Raw genomic sequence first — 24,997 nt, forward strand, 5'->3', positions numbered from 1 at the left:
TCTCTCCCGCGGGATTGATTGACAAACCGTATCTCTGCCCTACAATCATGGACTTTAGCCTCGGGTTGAGGGGATTTCTAGTAATCATGAATAAACACGACTTCCTTTTACTAAGAAATTTTCAACAGAGATATCTCTTAGACCTGTTTGGCGCTGGTTACCGCACTGTAACAGAATTCTGTACGAGTCTACCGCGGCATAGCACTATAATAATGCTCTCCTGCTTATGCAAAGCGCAGCCTTATTAGGGAAGGAAGCATGCTTAGTGAGGGAATGGATGAGTCTGCTGGGGACCATTTCCTCGCTGGAGAAGCTTGTTTCCTTGAATAGACTGCAATTCAGACCTCTACAGTTTTTCCTACAGGAGAACTGAAATAACATCAAAGATCTAGAAATAATTCCAAACATCTCTCAATGGGTTGAGGATCACCTCAGGTGATACCGAGAGGGTGCCAGGCATCCGGACAGAGGTACAGAGGTCCTGGCACATAATCTAAAAGAATTGGAAGCAATTTGGTTGGGTCTCCAGTTCCTCGAAGAGTGAGTTTTTGGTCGAGTGGTCCAAATCATCTCAGATAATTCCGCAGCTCTCTCATATCCCAAGAAGAGAGAGATGGTTATCGGCATAGGCACGGAACGTAACGATCCTCAAGAGGTTCGTTACACGATTGCACGTCCGTGCGGATCTTCTCGATCGACGGCAGCAACTACTGACGTCTGAGTAATCCTCGCTTAGAAGTATGTCGAGAGTTGTGGAGACTTTGGGGACATCCTTTCGTAGATTTCTTCACAATATTGAAGACGAAGAAGCTTCCTCTACGTTGCTCCCTTATTCTCGATCCGAGAGCGGTAGCAATAGGCGCCATCCTATAGTATGGAATGGGGATAGTTGGTTAGTCTCTTCTCCCCTATTCAAAAGCTTAGGAAATATAATAAGATAATCGCTGGCATCAGAGGGAGCGAGAAAGATGCTGATCGCCCCATGTTGGCCTTCGAGAGGCTGGATTCACAGAGGTCACGTCCTTCAGAGAGCACTTTCCAAGGACCCTTCCCGAGAGAATCGGTCTACTCTAACAGCCTCACTTCGAGAGGTACCTAAAACCTCTCCGCTCTGAGTCTGAATGCGTTCAGACTGTCGAGAAGCGAGAGGATCTTCAAGATTAATTGCAAGTCTCATTGCCAAAGCAAAGCAGTGCTGCATATTTTGCAGTGTACCAGTCAGGGTGGGCCGTTTCTGGAGATAGTGCAGGAAGAATGATTGTTCCTCCACCTCGACCTCTGTGAATTACTTTGTGCAGGAAGAATGATTGTTCCTCCACCTCGACCTCTGTGAATTACTTTACCGTCTTCCCTTTCCGTCAGAAGTATGGGATAAGCTAGCAGTCCCAACGATTGTAGAATACGGAAATATGTTGTTGACGGCCTCTAGGCTCAGAGATTCGGATCTGTCAAACAACAAAGCCCTTCACGATCTTTGAGGTCTGTGGAAATCTTGAAATGGTCTAGATCGAAGCTTCCGGCATGGAACTTAGACGTAGTCTGAAGTTCCTGATGTCAAAGCATTTCGAACCTCTCCTTTCTATAAACTTAATACACGTGACCAGAAAGGCTCATTTTCTAACTACTCTAGCTACGGCAAAGAGGGTTAGTGAGGTTTTAGCCATCATCAGAGGTTTTGGCTTTAGAGGACATAATTCGGTGCGTCCTCTAAGCCTTCCGTTCTTGCTAAGAACAAAAACCCGTCTAATCCTTGGCCCAGAGGCCTGGAGATCAAGGGGATGGCACAAATTATTGGGCAAGAGCCACAGAGAGTCCTGTGCCCTGTCGGGGCTCTCAAGTTTTATCTTGATAAAACCAAAGAAAGTCGAGGTCATTCGGACAATCTGCGGTGTTCCGTAAAAAGACCAGACTTGCCCATGTCGAAGAACGCCCTGGCGTTATGGTTAAGGAGTTCTTTTAAAGAGGCTCATTCATTATGTTTGAACAAAGATTTGAAATCTTTTAAACTGAATGCTTATGAGGTGAGGGCGCGGCCTCGGAAGCATTTCAACAGAGCATGACACTCAGTAACATCTTGAGTGCCACGTGTGAGTGAAGCAACTCTGTGTTCGCTTCACACTCCTGGCGGGATGTGAAGACGACATATGAGATCTGCGAGTCGCTAGGACCATACATATCCGCAGAAATATTATTGGGGGCAGGAAGCAGCACGAATCCTATCCTATAGAAAAGGGATAGGTGTGCTTTTAATTTTATTGTATTGATTTACAGTTGAAGGGTCGGTCGCTTGAGGTGCTTTCCCTTTCTTTAGCCTAGAAGTTATGGGACTAACTTTGATAGGTTAGGTCAGGTGGTGGTTTTTAGCTTCGTTGCCCCCACAGTATGGTCAATATGGTCTAGTCACATTGTGGTCACGCTCCCATTGACAGATCATCTAGAACTCACCAGCTATATAAGTCACTACCTTGCTGGAGACTCTTCTAGTAAAGCAGAAGCAGACTTGGGTGACAGTAATCATGAAGTCAGCTATGCTAACAGGTAAGGAACCAAGATGTCAATCATCTGCATGTAATTTGTTTCCTAAAATCCTTCTATTCTGTCCCTTCCCACCTCCAATGGTGGGATTCAGCTATATATATATATCTGTCCGGTAAGTTTCATGAACAAAATGATATTGTTATGATACAATAAAGTTTGTTCATACTTACCTGGCAGATATATATAATATAGTACCCACCCACCTCCCCTCAGGGGACAGTGGTATGAAAAATCTGAATAGAAGATGGGAATGGTTCCTGATATCCGCCTCCCAGCGGCGGGAATGGGTACTAACCACCTGGCCGCCCACTGCGTGTGCCGGGAGTTTTGAAATTCTGTCGGACTTCGGAGAATACAGCTATATATATATATCTGCCAGGTAAGTATGAACAAACTTTAATGTATCATAACAATATCATATTTCTGGCGTCAGAGGGAGCGAGCATAACGCTGATCGCTCCATGTTGGCTTTCGAGAGACTGGATTCACAGAGGTCATGTCCTTCCTAGCGCACTTTCCAAGGACCCTTCCCGAGAGAGTCGCTCTACTCCAGCCCCACTCGAGAGGTACCACAAAACCTCTCCGCTCCGAGTCTGACTCCGTTCAGACTATAGAGAAGTTGATCGGAGCGAGAGGCTTTTCAAGACTAGTGGCAAATGCTATTGCCAAGGCAAAGATGACCTTCCTATCTTGCAGTGTACCAACCGGAGTGGGCTGTTTTTGCAGATGGTGCAGGAGGAATGCTTTTTCCTCCACCTCGGCCTCTGTGAATTAGATTGCCATCTTCCCGTTCCGTCTGAGAATGTGGATAAGCTGGCAGTCCCGTCTATTAAAGGATACAGAAATATGTTGTTGGCGACCTTTAGACTCAGAGATTTGGATCTGTCGAACAGCAAAGCCCGTCACAATCTTTGAGGTATGTTGAAATCTCGAAACTGTATAGTTCGAAGCTTCCGACATGAGACTTAGACGTAGTCTGGAAGTTCCTGATGTCGAAGCCTTTCGAACCTCTCCTTTCTGCGAACTTAAAGTACGTGACCAGAAAGGCTTATTATTATTTCTAACCGCTATAGCTACGGCAAAGAGGGTTAGTGAGGTTAAGCCATCAGCGGACATATTGGCTTTAAAGGCATAATGCTGTGTGTTCTTTAAGCCCTTCATTCTTGTCTAAGAATGGAAACTTGTCTAACCCTTGGCCCAGAAGCTTGGAGATCAAGGGGATGGCATAAATTATTGGGCAAGATCCAGAGAGAGTCCTGTGCCCTGTCAGGGCTCTCAAGTTTTATCTAGATAAAACTAAGGAAAGTCGAGGTCCTTCGGACAATCTGCGGTGTTCCTTAAAAAGGCCAGACTTGCCCATGTCAAAGAACGCCCTGGCATTCTTTTTAAAGAGCTTTTTCAAAGAGGCTCATTCGTCATGTTTGAACAAGGATTTGAAACTTTTAAAGTTAATGTTCACGAGGTGAAGGCGCGGCCTCGGAGGCATTTCTAAAGAGCATGGCACTCAGTAACATCCTGAGTGCCACGTTTTAGCAAAGCAACTCTGTGTTCGCTTCACAATACCTGCAGGATGTGAAGACGACATATGAGATCTGCTGCTCGCTAGGGCCATACGTCGCCGCAGACACTATATTGGGAGCAGGTAGTAGCACTCATCCTATCCTGTAGGAAATAGTTAGGTGAGCTTTTAACTTTTATATTGAGTTAGGGTTGTAGGGTCGACCGCCTGAGGCGGACTTCCCTTCCTTTAGCCTAAGTTATGTGGAAAATTAACTTATGTTAGGTTAGGTCAGGTGGTGGTTTTTTGCTTCGCTGCCCTCATATAGGGTCAAATGGTCTAGTCACATTGTGGTCACGCCCCCGTTGACAGGTCATCTAGAACTCACCAGCAGCAACAGGTCACTACCTTGCTGGTGACTCTAGTAAAGCAGAAGCAGACTTGGGTGACAGTAATCACGAAGTCAGCTATGCTAATAGGTAAGGAACCAAGATGTCAATCATCTGCATGGATATGTTTCCCAAATCCTATTATGTCTCTCCCTACCTCCAAAGGTGGGATTCAGCTATATATATATCTGACATTCAGCTATATATATATCTGACAGGTAAGCTTCATGAACAAAATGATATTGTTATGATACAATAAAGTTTGTTCATACTTACCTGACAGATATATATAATCAAAGTGCCCACCCACCTCCTCTCAGGAGACAGTGGCACTAGAAAATCTGAATAGAAAATGGGAATGGTTCCTGATACCCGCCTCCCAGCGGCGGGAATGGGTACTAACCACCTGGCCGACCACTGCGTGTGCCGGGAGTTTTGAAATTCTGTCGGACTTCGGAGAATACAGCTAGTATATATATACTATCTGCCAGGTAAGTATGAACAAACTTTATTGTATCATTTTATAAATATATACTTATCAAGTAATTACTAAATCAGAGCCCGCCCTCCTCCCCTCAGATTTTCATGGGCTTTGCGGCAATAAATAAGAATGACGCTGTAGGCTTCTGTTGCTCCCGTTGCGGTTAACGGGAACATTTCATCACACATTGCAACAGTCACTTGCGCGCAAATTTTTAAAATTTAGGATGCCGCGCAAGGCTAATCATTAGCTAAGTACTAATTACTTGGTAAGTATATTTATAAAGCTTTATTTTATTATAAAAATATATCCTCACTACTAGGAAATTTTTTTACTTGTCAATGTTGAACCAATTAGGAACTGATATCAGATATTGTGAAAAAAAAAAAAAAAAAAAAGTGTCTTAGGGATAAGTTCACATTTTTATATCGCATATGCAGAATGTCTACAATTTAGTTAGTGTGCAAGCCTCTTTAAGTTTAGTTTGAAGATACTGTGTATTTCTTTCAGACATGAAGACTTGAAGCAGATGTTGGACAGCAACAAAGATGGCCTAAAACTGGAGGCAATGAAGAGGATTATTGGTGTAATTATGAATTTTTGGTGTTTAGTGTGTCATCTTTAAAATTATAATGGATCTTAAGAGTTATAGAATATTACTTGAAAAGTTTTGTATCTTATATTATATCATATTTACAGATGGTTGCAAAAGGGCGTGATGCTTCAGAACTGTTTCCAGCTGTTGTAAAGAATGTAGTCAGTGCTAATTTAGAAGTAAAGAAGTTGGTGTATGTTTACTTAGTCAGATATGCGGAAGAACAACAAGATCTGGCATTGCTTTCAATATCTACATTTCAGAGAGCCCTCAAGGTAAGTTTAAGCCTGGTGAGAAGTACAGTATGTAATTTTTTTAATGTACATAACTTGTAGCGAGTATCTGGTAATTAAAAATTTTTCTCTTAACAATGATCAGTATAATGTGTCCTGTATAAGATTTGGGTGTGTGTTGACCTTTCTGTCTTACCAGTCCGCAAACATGTGGTTAATCTTGTCCAAAAATCGTGCCATGCAGCTTTTTTTCAAGGTAAGTTTCAATTGAGAGGAGGCTCATCTTGCAGTATGGAATGGTATTGTGTTCCCCCTCACTCTTCTGAAAGAGTAAGGTTGAAGTGGTGACAGAGAAGAGGAAAAAACTGACTCTAAGGACTCCGGTGAACCATGCAGTGTCATAAGATTGATGATAGGTTCATCCTTGGAGGGAAAGTGGATTATGGTGTCAGTGGCATCTTGATATTGATTGAGGAAGCTGATCCTCTATAAAAAAAATTTTATATATTAATCTGTTGGCATCAATGACCTTTGTGGTGTTGACATCGGATAGCTTAAATTTTTATCCACTGAAATTTGTAGATTTGATTTTTTTGTACTTTTTATTTACACTTCATGATTGTTGATATTAATTTTTCGGTGCTAATGACCTTGCAGTTATGACGCCAAATACTAAATTTTAATCAGTTGATCTAGCTCTCTTGAAGGTGCCTCTGAGATGATGACAGGGACAACCATGAGAGATATAGAATCCAACTGGAGAAGTGTTTGAGGGACCTCCTCAGATTCAGACTCATCAGGAGAAACAGTCAAAGAATCAGTGTCTGTCATAATTGGGCTCAGGCACTCTGGACTTTCAGTCATCAGGAGCCATCAGGAACTGGGGACTGCCTGTACACATGTTCTTCAGTATAACCCCATCATCCATACAGGGAGTCCCCGATTATGGGGGGTGTTCCATTCCAATGGCTTGATGATAAGCCAGATCGCTGATAACCAAGGGTGCCAATAACCGGGGACTGCCTGTACTGGAGAGCTCCCATATAAAGCTCTCCTGGAGGAAGAGCTCCCATTTGAGGTCCTGGAACTATTCTTCCTAAACATTTGCAATATCCTGTCTCTTACGGCAGGACTAAGTACACCCAGTAGGCTTGCTTGTCTCACTACTATCAGATTGCTTAATGGCTAGATGTAGATGGAGAGGTCTGTACATTTTTTTGGGGCGCTAACTGGTGGAGTCTCCATTTTAGGGGCTACTGGGCATCTGGTAACATGGTGGTTTTATATAAGTAACTTAATAAGTAATTACATAGCTGTAGTTTGTACTTTCACATAAGTGACTTACCAAACAATTACAGGCAGTCCTTGGGTTATGACGGGTTCGGCTTACGACGTTCTGAGGTTAAGGTGCTTTTCAATTATATTCATCAGAAATTATTTCCAGGGTTACGACGCATGTTCCAGCTTTACGACGCCTCCAACGTTGATCTGGCAGAAGGAATATGACACCAAAAAATGCAAAATAATCAATATTTGAAGGTTTTTTTTTATGAAAAATGCAATAAGAATGCAGTTTACTTAGTTTTGAATGCTTCCAAAGCATTAAAACTAAAGTTTTCTTAGGATGGGTTACAACGCGTCTCAAGAACGGAACCCCCGTCATAACCCGGGGACTGCCTGTACATAGCTATAAGCTTTCTTACCTAGCAGTCAAAAATTCATGTTTAATTGGCAGCGGTGGCGCTGCCATCGTTAGTGCAGGTGACACAGAGACCCACCCACTTTCAGGAACACCCAGTACTGCTGAGCTAATTGTTGTCAATTCGTTTTCTGTCAGCCACATAGTAACATCTTTTTATCACCTTTGTGGTTTTATTGTTGATTGTTGTTTTTTCTTGGTTAGCTGCTTTTTAGCTTTCAATTTATAAATAAGATCTAGCTTCAGCATGTTGGACCCTAGTTCATCATCATTAGGTTTTGCAGCGAAGGTTGCAAAACTAGTATGGCTAAGCTTTGTTATGATCCGCACTCAAAGTGTATGAAGTGTAGGGGGCAGGAATGTAGCAAACATTTAACTTACGTTGAGTGTCAGACGTTGAGTGTCAGGTGGCTCTTCAGGCCGAGAGTAAGGCTAGTATTGAAGCAACTCCTTTGCCTTTAGAGGTGAAGAAGTCTTCTTTTTCTTCCCCTCTGTTATCTAACATCTCTCCTATCGATAGTCCTTCTACTTCATTGCCACTAACTCCAGTCCAGGTATCTCATACTTCCAATTCTAACACCATTGCCAGTTTGGAGTCCAAAATGGACAAGAAATTTGGGATTTTGGCCAAATCTGTTATGGATTTGGGTTCGTCGTTTAGTGTCTTTGTTGAAAAATCAAATGCTAGTGAAAAGATTAGTAATGTGCCATGTGTCAGTGTTGTGTCTGAGGAGATGGCTGTCCGTCCCCCTTGTCTCTTAGAGGGTGGGGGGGTTTGCCTATAGGCAGTTGCCAGCTCTTTTGAGCCTGTAGACTCACGGACTTTTAACTAAATGCCATTGGAAGGGCATTGATGTTACTGATGTGCCATTTTCTTCCGAATCAGACATGTCGTCGCCTGAAAAGACACTACAAATGCATGGTGCTGTGGTTTAGCGTCCTTTGAATGCATGCCTCGTTTGTGGACTGTTCGTCTCCACCAGTGAAGAAGTCGAAGGAGCATTGGAGTTCTCAGCCATCTCGCAGTTTTGTGCCTTTTCAGGTCATTCAGAATTCACGTCTCGTCTCCAGAGAGTCAAGTTCCATCTGGCGACAGGCGCATTCTAGCGCCGAAGTGATCAGAACAGCATTCGCTCTATTGACTCGCCTCGTAGCTCGTCAAAATGAGTTTCATCTCGTTCATCTCCTGCGGTTCGTAGTGCCTCTCCTGCAAGTGGCTTATCTTCTAAGAAGAGCTGTTCGACTGCCACTGCTTCGACATCCATGGCTTCAACTTCCAAGACTAGTGCTATGTTAGATGAGTCGTCTTTTGCTCCATTACAACAGCAACTTCAAGAGCTTAAGGTGTCCTGCAGAAAGCGTCTCCACCTAAACAAGAGGAAGATGGTTTGTTGCCCGTTTCATCAAAAGAGGATCAGGACTTGAAATCATCTTCGGCTTACTTGAGTCTTGAAGATTTTGCTCGCCATCTATCCGGACTTCTTCGAGCCAGCCTCTCCTCGTTGCCACCTTCTATTTTAGTGATGAAAGGTAGTAAAGTCAGGTTTCCCGAAGTGGTCCTTTCCCAGTCCACCAAGAAAGTGTTGAAGGAGTCTTAATGAGTGGTTGGCTAAGAAGTGGGAGTTGGGTGAAGCTTCTTTCGCCTATCCTCCTTTCAAGCAACAAGTAAGAGATATTGTTTTTACTTGACTGGACAAGTTCCTTCCTTGGGCATGTCTGCCTCCTCTCAAGGGGACTTCTCTGGTTTAATGGACTCGAACATAAGATCACCTTTTGCGGCTGCGAAAGTAATGTTTTCCACTCCATCCAGATTTTTATCACCTTGTAAAAGAACGTGTTTAAAGTGATAGAAGTGTTTAACTTTGTGCACTGGATGATCAGGGCATTAGCTAGGAAGGTAGGGAGTGTCAGTCTTTGGAAGAAGAGTTTGCTTTGGACTGGCTTAATGTTTTGTCCTGTGCGGACAAACCTGTGAGAGATGGTTCAGGAGTACTAGCTGCTCTTTTTACGATGGGAGTGCTTAAAAAGCGGGAGTTGTGTCTCTAGGAGTGACGACTAATTAGAAGTTGGCATTAATGTTTTCTCCACTAAGCCCCCCCCCCAAGATGCTGAAGCCTTGCCGAGGATGAGGGGCGGCTTAGGGTTCAGCAGCTGGGCTCTTGATGCCTGGTGGGAACTGCTTTCTCACTGGGCCTTGGTGCCCAGCTGTTGATCCAACTAAATAAGTCAGCCCTTTTCCTTTTACTAAAAACATTAAATCTTTCTGCTTCCTCCTCCTGTAAGGTATGGATTTTATGTTGATGACTTTAGGATTGGTTTTGGACATAATTTAGACTTATTCTTTGGATTTGATGGAGGTTGAGGATGGTTGGCATGCCACTTCACCCGTAGAACTCGAGTACCTAACATGGTCGAGCAAGGGGAAAGTTTAGATGTCAAACCCTCCCCTCAGTGCTGGGTCTGATCTTGATGGACATCATGACGCCTTAAGCACTGAGGGTGGGGTGTATATCCGGATGGTACCCCTAGGGCAGCCTTGTATGGGATAACACTGTCCTCTAAATGTGGCTCCATGGTGGGTGGGGGGGCTACCGGGATGAATTATCAATTCTTCATCTCATGGAGACATTAGTAAAACCTCCTGTTGACGACTTAGGCAAGGGTAAGGACAAGGAAAATTCTGGTAATTCCTCCATTGTGACTTTGGAGCCTTTTTCAAATGAACGCTTTATTACTACCATTTTGTATGTGAAACCAGTCCCTTTAGACTGGAATTATGACACACTATTTAATGAATTTTGTAAATTTGGTAGCATTAAAGAATTGCAAGATAGACTGGGCGAAAATTAGGGTTTATTTTAATTCTGGATATTTTTCAACAACTAATCGGAAGCTCACAGAGCCTACAGGGAGTTCAGGTCAGATTCTACGAGTGTTGGACTTGTAGAGGCAGAAGAGGTCCCTAGGTATCTTGACATTTATAGACCACCAAATGAAACTAAAGATCCTAGTAGAATAAGTAAAACCTCCAGATCACCAGACCCAGCTAAGTAGTTAATTACAGTATTTCAACACATGGTGAGAGAGGCAACCTCTTCAAGGTGAAGAGGTTGATAAGCCAGAAGATCGGCAATGTTGGGAGTCCAGAAGTAACTCGCTTTGGGCGTAATAGTTTTTTAGTTCATAACCAAGACAGATGTTCAATTGGTAATGCTCCTCAATTTGAAGCTTGATCCCGATAGTATAATAAAAGAGGTAAAACCTCACTATAATTTAGTTATGCGAAGGGTGTTTATCTTTAATGAAGACATATGAAATGGACGAAGAAGAAATTTTAGAAATGTTTCCAGATGTGGTTTGGAAGGTTTTCAAAGTGCTCTACTCGTCAATGCTTATTTTAACTTTTTGTAAGTTTTTTTGCCATCAGACATTGTTCTTGACAGTGAAATTGTGAAAGTTCGTCCTTTTAGACCGAGAGTGCTCCAGTGCTTTAAATGTTTTGGTTTTGGACACTCCTCTAAGGTTTGTACCAGGAATAAACTTTGTGAATCATGTGGCCAGCCTGAGCACGAGGAATGTTCTGGACTGGTAAATTGTGTGAACTATAAGGGTGAACATTAAGCCAATGATAAGAAATGTATAGAGCATTCAAGAAGAACAAGAGGCATTACTTAAATCTATTGCCAAACACATCAGTGTGGGACAGGCCAAGAAGCTGTTGGCAAAGAAATCTTATTCAGATGCCTTGAAGGCACAACAATCGAATACTGCTACTTTTGGGGCCCTTTCTAGTGGGGCTCCCTGGGCCCCCCCCTGGTGGGGTTTCCCATGCCCCCTCTAGTGGGGCACCCTGTACCCCTCTTGGTGGGGCTTCCCATGCCTCCCCTGTTGGGCCTTCCCAGGCCCCCTCTGGTGGGGCTCCTCATGTTGCACAGACTAGGTTCAAGCCAGGGTTGGTTTGGTTCAAGGGTTCAAGTTGGGTCTCAATATGTTGACGACTTCTCTCTTTCAAGAACATTACCTGACATTGAGCACCGCCATCTTGAATTGACAAGGCCTGTGCGATCGCTCCTGACTCAGCAATGAGTCATCACCAGACGTCTGTACCTGGCCACAAGCACCATTCCCAGTTCTGTATTTCTGGTGTTATTTATCACTTTTTATGCAGAGTATCAAATCGCTATGTTAGATCATTATATTTCACAGTCTTTAACAACATCATAATCCTCTATACAGTACCTGGTTAATTTAATTAAATATGCTGCATAAAGGTGGAAAATCAGTGCAGAAGTTATGATGAGAAACAACAGAGTTTATTAACACAAATGATTATAAAATACATTGTCAGTCATTGCTGATGACTTTAAATGAAAACTCAGTACAGGCGGCCCTCGGTTAGCGGCAGGGGTTCCGTTCCTGGCCACCGACGCCAAGTGATTTTTGACGCTGAGCGATTTTAAAGCCTACGGCCGCCGCACACCTTCTTTCGAAACTCTAGACCAGTCAAAGGCGCTGTAATCCCACAACGGCGCAATAAGTAAAATTATATTTATGCAGTATAGTACTATAGAAATTACTGTACAGTCATGGGTGGGGTCTAAAGTATGTAAAGATATAATAAAGTTTATACAGTGTCAGGTAGCTGTAGTGTTCAGGTTACGATCATTAGTCTTAGGATAGTTCGATTTTATGAGAGTCAATTTACAATGGTCTAACTTTATCCATCTTCTAGTTACATAAGTTCAATAACAGCAAAAGAGAATGATGAAAGTATGGTGTTAACGTTATACTCGTTGCGTGAACGTATACAGCATGAACAACCGAACGAGAAACTACTTTTTTTTCTTTTTTTTTTTTCTTTTTTTTTTTTCTAAGTACAACCGAACTGGATAACATCTGTTTGGCTTGTATTTCGATCATCGCACTACAGTGCAACATTACCGTATTTGTTATAAATGGCGTTATGTTTAGAATAGAACTGAGATATCTTAATGTAATAACTTTATTCGCTATAGATCAGAGATCAATATAGATTAAAGATCAATCGGGAAATATTCCGTTAAATTTAAACCTAGTTATAACTGAAGCTGAGAAAACTGTTCAAGCTGCTAATGACTATTATCGTACATCGGCAACAAGGATAAAACTGCAGTAAACGTCTGCCATCACACACAACTGTAGATAAAATTGGGATAAAATCATTTTAATCAAAACTACTGTGCTTGAAAGAACACATTTTACTGTTGGTTTCACGCCGTTATAAGATAAATAACATAAAGTTCGTATTACGATGATATAAAGGATTATTGCGAACGGAATCACGTAATTTTTTACGCAATAACATGCCGCCAACGTAATCTGTTAACAAAAAAAATAGTAGTTCACATTCACAACGAGACATATTCAATAAATATTTCCACCTAAAAACACGCTGTATAAGGAAAAATAACTTTGTCTCATATAAGTCAAGTATATAGATATTCGTTTATGCTAACTAGAAGCAAGAGCATTCACTCAGAATTGCGTTATGGTGAAACAAACTCGTATTCATCAGCTGATTTCAAACCACAATATTGGCTGCTCCGCGGAATACGGGCTTAAGTTTGCCGTAGTATTTTAAAATACAATAATATGAGAATACATACAATATTCTTGGATACAGTGAAATAATGTATAACTTTTTAAAGGATTTATGGAAAAGATGCATAATTAATAAAATAACACAATGCATTTTTCGGAACTGGCGGACAAGAACGAACATGAAAAACCATCCCCTGACAACATGGAGCGTAGTTACAAAGGCTGCCTTAATTTGTATCTTATTTCTGTACAAAAATGAAAATACCTTTACGTAATATATTTTCATACACATTTTAAACATAAAAGCATAAACAATTGAAAAATCGACACATCGATCGCTAAATTTGCACTCTTTTTAACTATATTTTCGGAAGAGCGGCAGACGGCGGCATTCAAGAACGAACTTGAAAAAAACATCGTAGTCGATAACTTGAAGGAGAGTTTCAAAAGCTGCCTTTTTATCATATTTCTGCACAGAAATAAAAATACCCTATTCGTAATACATTTTCATACACATTTTAAACATAAAAGCATAAACATTTATAAAATCAACACATCGATTGCTAATTTGCACTTTTTTAAAATCGATATTCTCGGAAGAGCGGCAGGCGGCAGCTTACAAGAAAGAACATGAAAAAACATCGTATTTGATAACGTGAAGGACAGTTTCAAAAGCTGCCTTTGTATCATGTACAGAAATAAAAATGCCTTTCACGTAATACATTTTCATACACATTTTAAACAAAAGCATGAACATTTATAAATCGACACATCCATAGCTACATTTGCACTTATGTAACTCGATATTTTCGGCATAGAACAGCGTCAGAGGCATATATTTTACTCTAATACCTACGTAATAACTCTCCATAAAATTTGTTAATATAATTTGCATAACCTTTATGGTCTGAACGGCATTTCTACAAATGTATGAACTCGTTAGACAACGGCGCTAGCGGCGCTGTTAACTGAAATTTGTGCCGTAAAGATACCTTTAAAATGCCTTATTTTTTTAATGAATATTTTTGACGACCGCCGTAAAACCGATTCACCGTTGAGTGATTGCGCCGTTAACCGCGGGCCGCCTGTAGTACTTGGAACTTTCATATTTTGTAAACTGTTCAACCATTTATTTTTAATTTATATTATTGTGGTTACTTTTTCTGTGGCCATCTAATTTGCATAAATTACACAATTTAGAAGCAGATTATCTCCTCAGATATGCATACAAGCTTACATCAAAGGCATTAAATCCATTGAGTCTAGAAAGGCAAAATGTCAGTCTTGCCCATGAATTCGTAACGCGCGGACATAAACAAATATTTTTTTCAAAAATTCACCATAAATCTAAATATTGTCCTAGAGACTTCCAATTTCTTTCAAAATGAAGACAAATGATTGAATATTACTATACTGTAAGAGTATTAGCTTACAATTGCAGTTTTCTACCATATCTGAATGTCAAATTTTTTTATATATTTTTTTCTATATGCAATTATTTCGGAAATTAGAAAAGCTACAATCTTCTAATATTTTACGTTTTATTCTACATGAAATTGTGCGCACATTTTCATATATAAAACTCTATGAAATGCCTACAAGTACTATCCTACTTACAACCAAGTTTGGTTCCGACCCACTGGTTGTAAGTCAGAATGGATGTAAGTCGAACCTTAGAAAGTGGCCAACATACTGGGTAGGGTATACTATCAAACCTTTGCTATATAAGTGCCTACTTAGTACTGAAATGTAATGTACAATCATTATTTCAATCTTTTTACCATAATGTACTTCTACTAATACATTTTAATCATTTATGTAATAGTATATATTACGTACAATCAGGCATTGAGTTACAATGGGGTTAGGTTCTTGCATGCATGTCAGAAGGTCGGTTCTTACGTAAATTGGTTTGCAATTTAGTCTACAGTACAGTTAATACCAAATGATGCTGCAGATAGGGCAGGGTAACTCAAACTGATGCTGCCTGAGTGATGAGAGTTCTCATGAGATGGCGCAGTGCCAAGTAACTCAATGGTCAACTGTCTGAAGTAAGGTTGTAAGTACGAGTGGTCGTATGTCGAGCAGGTTGTAAGGCGGATAGTAGATGTAATATGAAACGGAGCAAATATTCCAAGAATGCGACGTACGCATTTCGGAGTTTTGCGGCGGAGAATCCGCACGCGGAGGGAGGGAAAGTTTTTTTTTTAATTCACCATAAATCTAAATATTGTGCTAGAGACTTCAAATTTGTTTCAAGATGAAGATAAATGACTGAATATTACTAGACTGTAAGAGTTTTAGCTTACAATTGCATTTTTCGACCATTTCGGTAGAGTCAAAGTTAACCGAACGTGGTTTTTTTTCTATTTATCGTGATTTATATGCAAATATTTCAAAAATGAGAAAAGCTACAACCTTCAATTATTTGTTGTTGTATTCTACATGAAATTGCGCACATTTTCATATATAACATTTTATGTAACGGCTAATTTAAAATGGTGCAAACATTACCACAATCGCACGTATGATTTTTTCGGAGGAGTTACTGCGCGGACGTAAAGAAAATGTTATTTTTTTCATAAATTCACCATAAATCAAAATATTGTGCTAGAGACTTCCAATTTGTTGCAAAATTAAGGTAAATGAGTGAATATTACTATAATATAAGAGTTTTATCTTACAATTGCTTTTTTCGACCATTTCGGTAGAGTCAAAGTTGACCGAAGGTTGAAAATTTCTCTCATCATTTTTTATATGAAAATATTTCAAAACTGATAAAAGCTAGAACCATGGGTTGTTTTTAGTTGTATTGTGCATGAAATTGCGCACATTTCCATATATAAAACTTTATGTAACGGCTAATTTTAAAATGGTGCAAACATTACCACAATCGCATGTATGATTTTTTTCAGAAGAGTTACCGTGCGGACTTAAGGAAATTTTTTTTTCATAAATTCACCATAAATCAAAATATTGTGCTAGAGACTTCCAATTTGTTGCAAAATGAAGATAAATGATTGAATATTACTAGAATATAAGAGTTTTAGCTTACAATTGCGTTTTTTTTACCATATCTGTAGAGTCAAAGTTGACCGAAGGTTGAAATTTTGGCACTTATCGTTATTTATATGAAAATATCTCAAAACTGATAAAAGCTACAATCATGAGTATTTTTTTTGTTGTATTCTACATAAAAATGTGCACATTTTCATATATAATACTCCATGTAACGGCTAATTTAAAATGGTACAAAAATTATGTCAAAGTGACGAAGTAATTTCCGAGATGTGTCACCGATACTTTTTAGTGCGGCAAGAAAGAAATTCGCGCTTGCGTGCCTGCGTAACGATTGTAAACAAAACAACACCTTGATCCGCGAACTCCCAGCATCCCCCAAGGCGCGTGATTCAAGAGTTTTCGGCTGGTAGGCCTATAAGTATTTTTCCGCAAATTTTTAAAAAAACTTTTGTATGTCGACGTAAAATACGTCCAGTCGGCACCCAAGAGACAAAAAATGTTGACGTAAAATACGTCCACTCAGCGTTTAAGGGTTAACCTTGGAAAACGACAAAAAATATGTGCATTAAGATTGGAAAATTATTTGTTAAGTACGCACCCAACCTCAGAAATGTCACTTAGACAAAACACCAGTGTGGTTAATAGAAACCACTACAAAAAAACCAATCCAAAAATTATTTAATCATAAAGAATGTTGACAATATACAGGTAAAGATAAGAAAACATGACTGTATGAATAGTGTACAGGGTACTGTAGTACTTCCTAAAAGTGAGGAGCCAATAGAAAAAATATTTTGCTGGATTCCCTTAAAAAAAGGTACAACAACGTGCAAGATTGTGAAATATACAGTATAGCCAGTAATGAAATTACATTTAGAATAGCAAAAATAAAATTTGAATGCCAAGAATTGCCTTTCAAAATTAAAATCATGGGCCAAAACAAAGAACTGAGACTGTATGTTCCAAAACCACTACAGTGCCAAAACTGTAGTAAATATGGACGTACATGGAAAAAACTACAGAAATATATCAATACGTGCATATTGTGGATCTGACGAACATACCACGCAGTGGAAGTGTGGTGAACCAAAATGTATGAACTGTGGCCAAAATCACCATGCTAGGTCTAAGGAGTTTATGTATTATATATACAATACAGAATTAAAATTACTTCAGGAGAGATCAGGAATGCCAATAAGAGAAGCCAAACTAGAGTTGAGAGTTAGAGGAATGCATGATCCCATTAGGAAGCAAATGTTCTCTACTGCAATGTGCTCAAGGAATGATTAAAAAATGGAAGTAAGTAACAAACCCCTAATAGATAAATCGGAAGAAAAAATAACTTCACAAGAAACTAATAGTGGAACCCCTGTATTCGTGTTTTCCGGATTTGCGGACTCACACATTCCCGGATTTGTGTCTGGAACATTTCCCCGCATTATTTGCAGAAAATTTGCCAATTCACGTTATTTTTCTATGAGAAATATCCACCAATTCCTGGTTTTGTACATGCGACTTCCCCGGCAGATATATACTTAGCTATAGTCTCCGACATCCCGACAGAATTAAAAACTTGCGGCACACGCGACAGGTAGGTCAGGTGATCAGCCCTCTCCCGCCGCTGGGTGGCAGGACTAGGAACCATTCCCGTTTTCTAATCAGATTTTCTCTGTCGCCGGTTCCGACAACATTGTTGTTGGTTCCTCCTGCATTGAAATTCTTTCTCGCTTGCTGAGGATCTTTTCTGGTTGACCTTTGGTGACGTATTTGATCTTTGGCTTTGGCATACGCTTTCGTGGACCGTTTTTTTTTATTTTGGATTAGAATTTTCTTCAGTATGTCTGACGTCACACCTGTGTTTAGAGTGTGTATGAAAGAGAAGTGTAAGGTGAGGTTGCCGAAAGCTTCGGTAGACCCTCACACTATTTGTGTAAAATGTCGGGGGAATGAATGCTGTATTGAAAGTTTGACTGAGCAAGAATGGAAGAATTTGGCTATTTATATTAGGAAATTGGAGAAAGATAGAGTCAGAAAGGCTTCAGTCAGAAGCTCGAGTAGGTCCTGCTCTCTTGATCAGGAGGTAGATCCTAACTCTAACATATTTTCTCCTGCCTCTAATATGGTTTCAGCCCCTTCCCCCCGCAGCGAACCCAAAGATTCGTCTTCGGAGATCGCTGCTATGAAAGCATCTATCCGTAACTTGCAATCTCAGTTACGAGCTATGGAAAGCAAAGGTAAGGACAGTGATATGTGCAGTGTCCCCAGTGCAGTGGAGGGGGCGTCTGACCGGCTCCGCATTGCCCCTAGGCCTAGACCTCTTCCAGACTCCCAAGACCAGGGGAGGAGGAATGTCGACAGCCGCAAGGAGGATGTAGAGTATCCCCAACGGTCAGGCGTCCCTTCGGCAGATCCTGTAGATTCGTCCCAGGCTGCCTTGGATAGCTACAGAAAAAGCATCCTAAGGAAGTGCTTTTCCGACTCCGATTTGTCCTCACCTAGGCGTGGTAAGAGCTCCGTGACAAAGTCGCGCCCTATGAAGAGAGCCTGGAAGCCGCCTGGAAGAGACACCTTAGACCAGCCCGGAGCCCTTCCCTGAGTATTCTCCTTCGCAGAAGAAGAGAGCTCTGAGATCTCCTGAGTCCTCTACGGAAGGAGTACGTTCTTCTACGAAGAAGTTCCTGGTAGGCCTCCAAGAGCAGTTGTCGGCACTAGTAGTCTCGTTTCCTCCGTCCAAGCTTGCAGGAAAGCCAGGTATCTGGTATGACACCAAAGAGCCCATGGGATTGGGTCTTCCTTCGTCAGCCGATGCAGATTTCTCATCTCTAGTGGACTCTTCGAGAAGGCGCTCGCTACTTTCGGCGAAGGCTTCTTGGGGGATGTGCAAAACGAACCATCTCCTCAAGGGCCTGTTTCGCACCCTAGAAGTTTTCAACTTCATGGATTGGTCCCTAGGAGCTCTGGCCAAGAGAGCTCAGGACCCGGACTTCGTAAATATGGACGAGTTAGCCAGCATCTTGTCCTGTTTGGACAAAGCTGTTATGGACGGCTCCACAGAGATTGCGTCCCTCTTCGGATTAGGCATCCTTAAGAAGAGGGTAGTTTACAGCTCCTTCCTGGCTAAGTCCGTGTCGCCTCTCCAGAGATCCGCTCTGCTGTATTCGCCCGTCGAGCCATCTTTTCCCGCAGGAGACAGTTAAGGACATCTCTAGGTCTTTATTTGAGAAGGCCACTCGGGATCTTTTGGCCCAATCGGTCAAAAGATTGAAACCTGCGGTCCCAATGACCAAGAGGGAGAAGATTCCCTTCCAACAGCCCTTTCGAGGAAGGACTGCTCCTAGAGCCTCTCTTAGGAGCAGAAAGCCAGAGAAGAGAGGAAGATCTTCAAGAAGATCTTTCTCAAAAACCCAGTTAGACAAGAGTCCTCCAGACTACAGTTGGTGCCAGACTTTTAAAGTTTTCCAAAGTCTGGGCACAGAGAGGGGCGGATGCCTGGTCCCTCTCTATCCTCGAGAGAGGATACCTAATCCCCTTTAGGGAGAAACCTCCCTTGACGATAACTCCAAGGGAGTTAACAGCAAGATACAGAGATCCTGTACGGAACCAAGCCCTTTTACAGTTAGTAGAACAGATGTTGGACAAGGAGGCCATAGAAAGAGTACAAGAGCTCCATTCCCCAGGTTTTTACAACCAGCTGTTTTTAGTGCCAAAAACCTCAGGAGGGTGGAGACCAGTCTTGGATGTGAGCGCGCTGAATCTTTTCGTAATGAAGACAAAGTTCGCGGTGGAGACAACATCCTCTGTCCTTGCAGCTCTTCGTCCAGAGGACTGGATGGTGTCCCTGGACCTTCAGGATGCATATTTCCATGTGCCAATTCATCCTTCATCCAGGAAGTACCTCAGGTTCATGGTACGAGGGAAGGTCTTTCAGTTTTGTGCTCTGTGCTTCGGGCTTTCGACGGCCCCGCAAGTGTTCACGGGCCTAATGAAAAATGTAGCACATTGGCTACATTTGGAGGGAGTAAGGATTTCATTGTATCTGGACGACTGGTTGATTCGTGCCCAGTCAAAAGATCGCTGTCTGGAGGACTTGACTATGACGTTGAAGCTAGCCCAGTCCTTAGGACTGTTAGTAAACCTCAAGAAGTCCCAGATGATTCCCCAGCAAAGCATTGTCTATCTGGGGATTCTGATGGATTCTCGGGGTTTTCAAGTGTTTCCATCCCAGGAAAGATGAGATCGCTGTTTACAGGAAGTGGCAGCTTTCCTAGAGAAAGAACAATGTTCCGCGAGGGATTGGATGAGTCTTCTGGGGACCCTTTCCTCGATGGAACAGTTCATTTCTTTAGGAAGGCTTCACCTAAGACCCCTGCAATTTTACCTGAGGGAGAATTGGGATCAGAAGTCCCATGACCTATCGGACTCCTTCCATCTCTCAGAGAAGATAAAGGAGGATCTCTGTTGGTGGTTGGACCCAAACAGACTCAACCAAGGCGTGTCTTCATATACCGAGCCCTCGCCTAGTGTTGTTTTCAGACGCCTCGGAGTTGGGTTGGGGAGCAACTCTAGGTGCGAGAGAAGTGTCAGGCACCTGGAGAGGGGAACAGGTATCCTGGCACATCAACAAAAAGGAGTTAGCAGCGGTTCATTTGGCGCTCCTTCACTTCGAGTCTCAGATCACGGGATCGGTGTTGCAAGTGAACTCCAACAATACCACAGCCCTGGCTTACATCAGAAAGCAGGGAGGAACTCACTCCTTCTCCCTATACGAGAAAGCAAGGAAGTTGCTTCTATGGACCAAGGAGAGGAACATCACTCTCCTCACCAGGTTCATCCAAGGAGAAAGGAATGTGAGGGCAGATCTTCTGAGCAGAAGAGATCAAGTCCTTCCCACGGAATGGACTCTGCATCCAGAAGTGTGCAACAGACTTTGGAACCTCTGGGGAAGACCAAACCTAGACCTGTTTGCGACACATTGGAATACGAGACTGGAGAACTACTGCTCTCCAATCTCAGACCCAAGGGCAGTAGCAGTAGACGGTCTGCTTCTAGACTGGTCGGGAATCGACGCGTACGCTTTTCTCCCATTCAAGATCTTAGGGGAAGTAGTGAGGAAGTGTCTCAGCGGAAGGAGCAAAACTGACCCTCATCGCCGCGTTCTGGCCAGCTCAAGATTGGTGCACAGAGGTACTGGAATGGATGATAGATTTTCCGAGGTCGCTTCCACTCAGGAGCGATCTTCTCAAACAGCCCCACTTCGACAGATACCACAAAAACCTCCCCGCTCTCAGTCTGACTGCCTTCAGACTATCGAAGGACTTGTCAGAGTGAGGGGTTTTTCACGCAGAGCTACAAAGGCTATTGCAAGAGCCAGGAGATCCTCGACTTTACGCGTCTACCAGTCGAAGTGGGAGGTGTTTCGAAGATGGAGTAGAGCCCAGAAGGTATCCTCTTCCAGTACCTCTGTGACAGACATAGCTGACTTCCTCCTTTACTTGAGAGAGCAGTGCAAGCTTGCTGTCTCCACAATTAAGGGTTATAGGAGTATGCTTTCCTCTGTCTTCAGGCATAGAGGCCTGAATATTGCAGAAGACAGAGATCTCCATGACCCAATCAGGTCTTTTGAAACCTCGAAGACCAAGACTACTAGACCACCCAGTTGGAACCTGGATGTGGTCCTAAGATTTTTGATGTCTGATAAATTTGAACCTCCGCATACAGCCTCTTTCAGAGACTTGACCAGGAAGTCTTTGTTCCTCTTTGTTCTAGCCTCAGCTAAGAGGATAAGCGAGCTGCAAGCTTTGGAAGGCACAGTTGGGTTCAAGAAGGACTCTGCAATCCCTTCTAAACCATGGCCAAGAACGTTCGAGGTTAAGGGACTGTCTTCGCTTGCAGGAAGAGATTTAGAGAGGACTCTGTGCCCAGTCAGGATCCTCAAATTCTACTTTGAGAGGAAGAAACAACTTGGAGGTAATGGGGAGAGTCTATGGTGCTCAGTTAGAGATCCTCAAATTCTACCTTGAGAGGAAGAAACAACTTGGAGGTAATGGGGAAAGTCTATGGTGCTCAGTTAGAGATCCTCAAATTCTACCTTGAGAGGAAGAAACAACTTGGAGGTAATGCGGAGAGTCTATAGTGCTCAGTTAGAGATCCAAAGAGAGCCATTTCTAAGAAGGCCCAAGCTTTCTTCATCAAGGATGTAATTAGAGAAGCTCATGTATCCTGTGAAGACGAGCACCTTAAGCTCCTAAGAGTAAAAGCTCATGAGGTGAGAGCCATCGCTACATCTTTGGCATTTCACAAAAACTTGTCTCTCCAGATTCTTGTCGAGTCTACCTACTGGAGGTGTAATTCAGTTTTTGCATCCCATTATTTGAGAGACGTTCAGGTGACTTATGATAAGTGTTTCTCTCTTGGAGCGTACGTATCTGCGGATTCGTTGCTGGGGCAGGGAGCTGAAGCTAATCCTATTTAGTTTAGTTTATGTTAGGTATTTTATTGGTTGGTGATGTGTTTTTATGGTTGATTGGAAGAGGGTGTTGGAAGTGTACCCCTTTCAAATCTTAGTTCTAACAGTGTTAGTGTGGTCAGGTGGTCGGGATTGGCTGTTGTGCTCCTTGTTGTATTTTGGTACCTAAAGCTCTTTCATGTAAGAGGGTTAGTCCCCATTGATATGATGCAGGGGAAGGCTCTGCCATGTAAGTGGGTCAGCCCCCATTGGCACCATCCAAGACAAGGCTCTGTCAAGTAAGTGGCCTATCCCCCATTGACAAGATCCAGAAGGGTTATCAGTCACAGTTCTCATCCTCACTGAAGCTCTTGAGGCAAGCAGACTCATAGACAGTATCCATGAAGTCTTCTGCCCATTCAGGTAGGAACCAAGGTTTTTTTCTTTATACCTACAACATATGTTGTTTTCCTGTTTTTTATTATATACGTATATAGTATTTAGCTGTCTCTTACCCTCCACCAAGGGTGCCAATCAGCTAAGTATATATCTGTTGGGGAAGTTGCATGTATAAAAATGATATTGTTATGATACAATAAAGTTTTGTACATACTTACCTGGCAGATATATACGATTAATGGCCCGCCCAGCCTCCCCTCAGGAGACAGGTGGAAGAGAAAATCTGATTAGAAAATGGGAATGGTTCCTAGTCCTGCCACCCAGCGGCAGGAGAGGGCTGATCACCTGACCTACCTGTTGCGTGTGCCGCGAGTTTTGAATTCTGTCGGGACGTCGGAGACTATAGCTAAGTATGTATCTGCCGGGTAAGTATGTACAAAACTTTATTGTATCATAACAAATAATTTTTCACATAAGTGACTTACCAAACAATTACATTAGCTGTACACTTTCTTACCTGGCAGTTGAAAATTCAAATTCCTGGCGGCGGTAGCAGCGCTGCCATTGTTCATGTGGGTGATACAGATCCCGCCCACTTTCGGGAATACCTGGTACTGCTGAGCGTAAGACTTCAATTCGTTTTCTGCCGGCCACGGGGTAACACCGGTGGTTTGTTGTGCAGTCGACTTTCGTTGCCATTGTGGATTTTTTCTTTTTGGTGATGTACAATTTCTTGGTTGGCTTTTTTGCTTCATCAGTTAGCTGCCTAATTATTAACTATTTATTACGAAGATGTCTGATGCTAGTTCTTCTTCAGTTAGGTTTTGCAGCAATGGTTGCAAAACTAGATTAACTAAACTATGTTACGATCCGCACTCCAAATGTGTTAAATGTAAGGGTCAGTGCTGTAGCAAGGAATTAACTTGTGATGAGTGCCGTAGTTTAGATGAACAAGGTTGGAAGACTTTTCAAGCTCATTTGGATAAGATGGACAAAGATAGGAAAAGGTAAACAGCTCTTAGAGCGGGTAGTAAAACTAGAGTAGAGACAACCCCCGTGCCTTTAGAGGCAAACAAACCGCCAGTATCTTCTCCACTTTTATCGAATATTTCTCCTATTAATAGTCCTCCAACTTCAGTACCAATTACTCCAAACCAGGTATCCCATGTTTCCAATCCCAACACCATTTCCTTGTTAGAGTCCAAGATGGACAAGAAATTTGAGCTCTTGGCAAAATCCGTTATGGATTTGGGTATGTCGTTTCGTGCGTTCGTAGAGAAGTCAAGTGAAAAGGCAGGTGTTAGGCCAAGTGTCAGTGTCGTGTCCGAGGAGGCGGCTGTCCGTTCCCCCTGTTCTCCTAGATGAAGGTCACTGTCATACTCCCCAGCTCCCGGGAGAAGACATACCGGAGGTTGAAGGGAGACTGGGGGAGTTTGCCCACGGCCAGTCGCCGACTCCGTCGACGTAGTCGACTCGTGAGTGTCCAGAAATTGCCCCTGGAAAGGCGTAGTTATCAGTGACACGCAGTTGTCATCTGACTCGGAAGTGCAGTCGCCTGTGTCGCGGCGAAAAGTTTGGAGTGATTTAGTGTCGCGTCCGTTGAAGAGACATGCCCAGCGTACGAGAGGGATGTCGCCGCCTGTTAAGAAATCCAAGGAGCACTGGAGTCCACAACCTTCTTGCAGTTTTGCACCGGACCAGTTTTTCTGGGAAGATCATCAGTCCTCTTCCGATACCATAACTTCGGACGGAGTCAGACGCTCACGTGCGTTACAGCGCTCGTGCGCTTGCGAAACTGCCTCGCCTCATTGTGTATCGATAGCTGTTTCGACTCGTTCGCCTCGTTGTGTATCGATAGCTGTTTCGACTCGTTCGCCTCGTTGTGTATCGATAGCTGTTTCGACTCGTTCCCCTCATTCGTCTCGAGGAGTTTCGACTCGTTCTCCTCATTCGTCTCGAGCTGTTTCGACTCGTTCGCCTCATTCACCTTGAGCTGCTTCGACTCGCTCGCCTCTTACGTCTCGAGCTGTTTCGACTCGTGCGCCTCATTCGCCTCGAGCTGCCTCGACTTGTTCGCTTCATATGTCTCGAGCTGTTTCGACTCGTGCGCCTCATTCGC

General features: G+C 42.5%; 1 protein-coding gene across 3 annotated transcripts in view; it reads left to right on the forward strand.

Moving 5' to 3' along the window:
- The window catches only part of LOC135218244 (AP-3 complex subunit beta-2-like), a 694,745-nt gene that overhangs the window by 123,173 nt on the left and 546,575 nt on the right, over window positions 1-24,997 (forward strand). For all 3 annotated transcript variants that reach the window (XM_064254405.1, XM_064254407.1, XM_064254406.1), the window contains 2 exons: window positions 5,417-5,492; window positions 5,606-5,776. In XM_064254405.1, the coding sequence (XP_064110475.1) occupies window positions 5,417-5,492; window positions 5,606-5,776 (247 nt within the window). The remainder of the gene's footprint in view (window positions 1-5,416; window positions 5,493-5,605; window positions 5,777-24,997) is intronic.

This window comes from Macrobrachium nipponense, chromosome 9 (genome assembly GCF_015104395.2).
Source record: "Macrobrachium nipponense isolate FS-2020 chromosome 9, ASM1510439v2, whole genome shotgun sequence".
Classification (NCBI taxonomy): Eukaryota; Metazoa; Arthropoda; class Malacostraca; order Decapoda; family Palaemonidae; genus Macrobrachium; species Macrobrachium nipponense.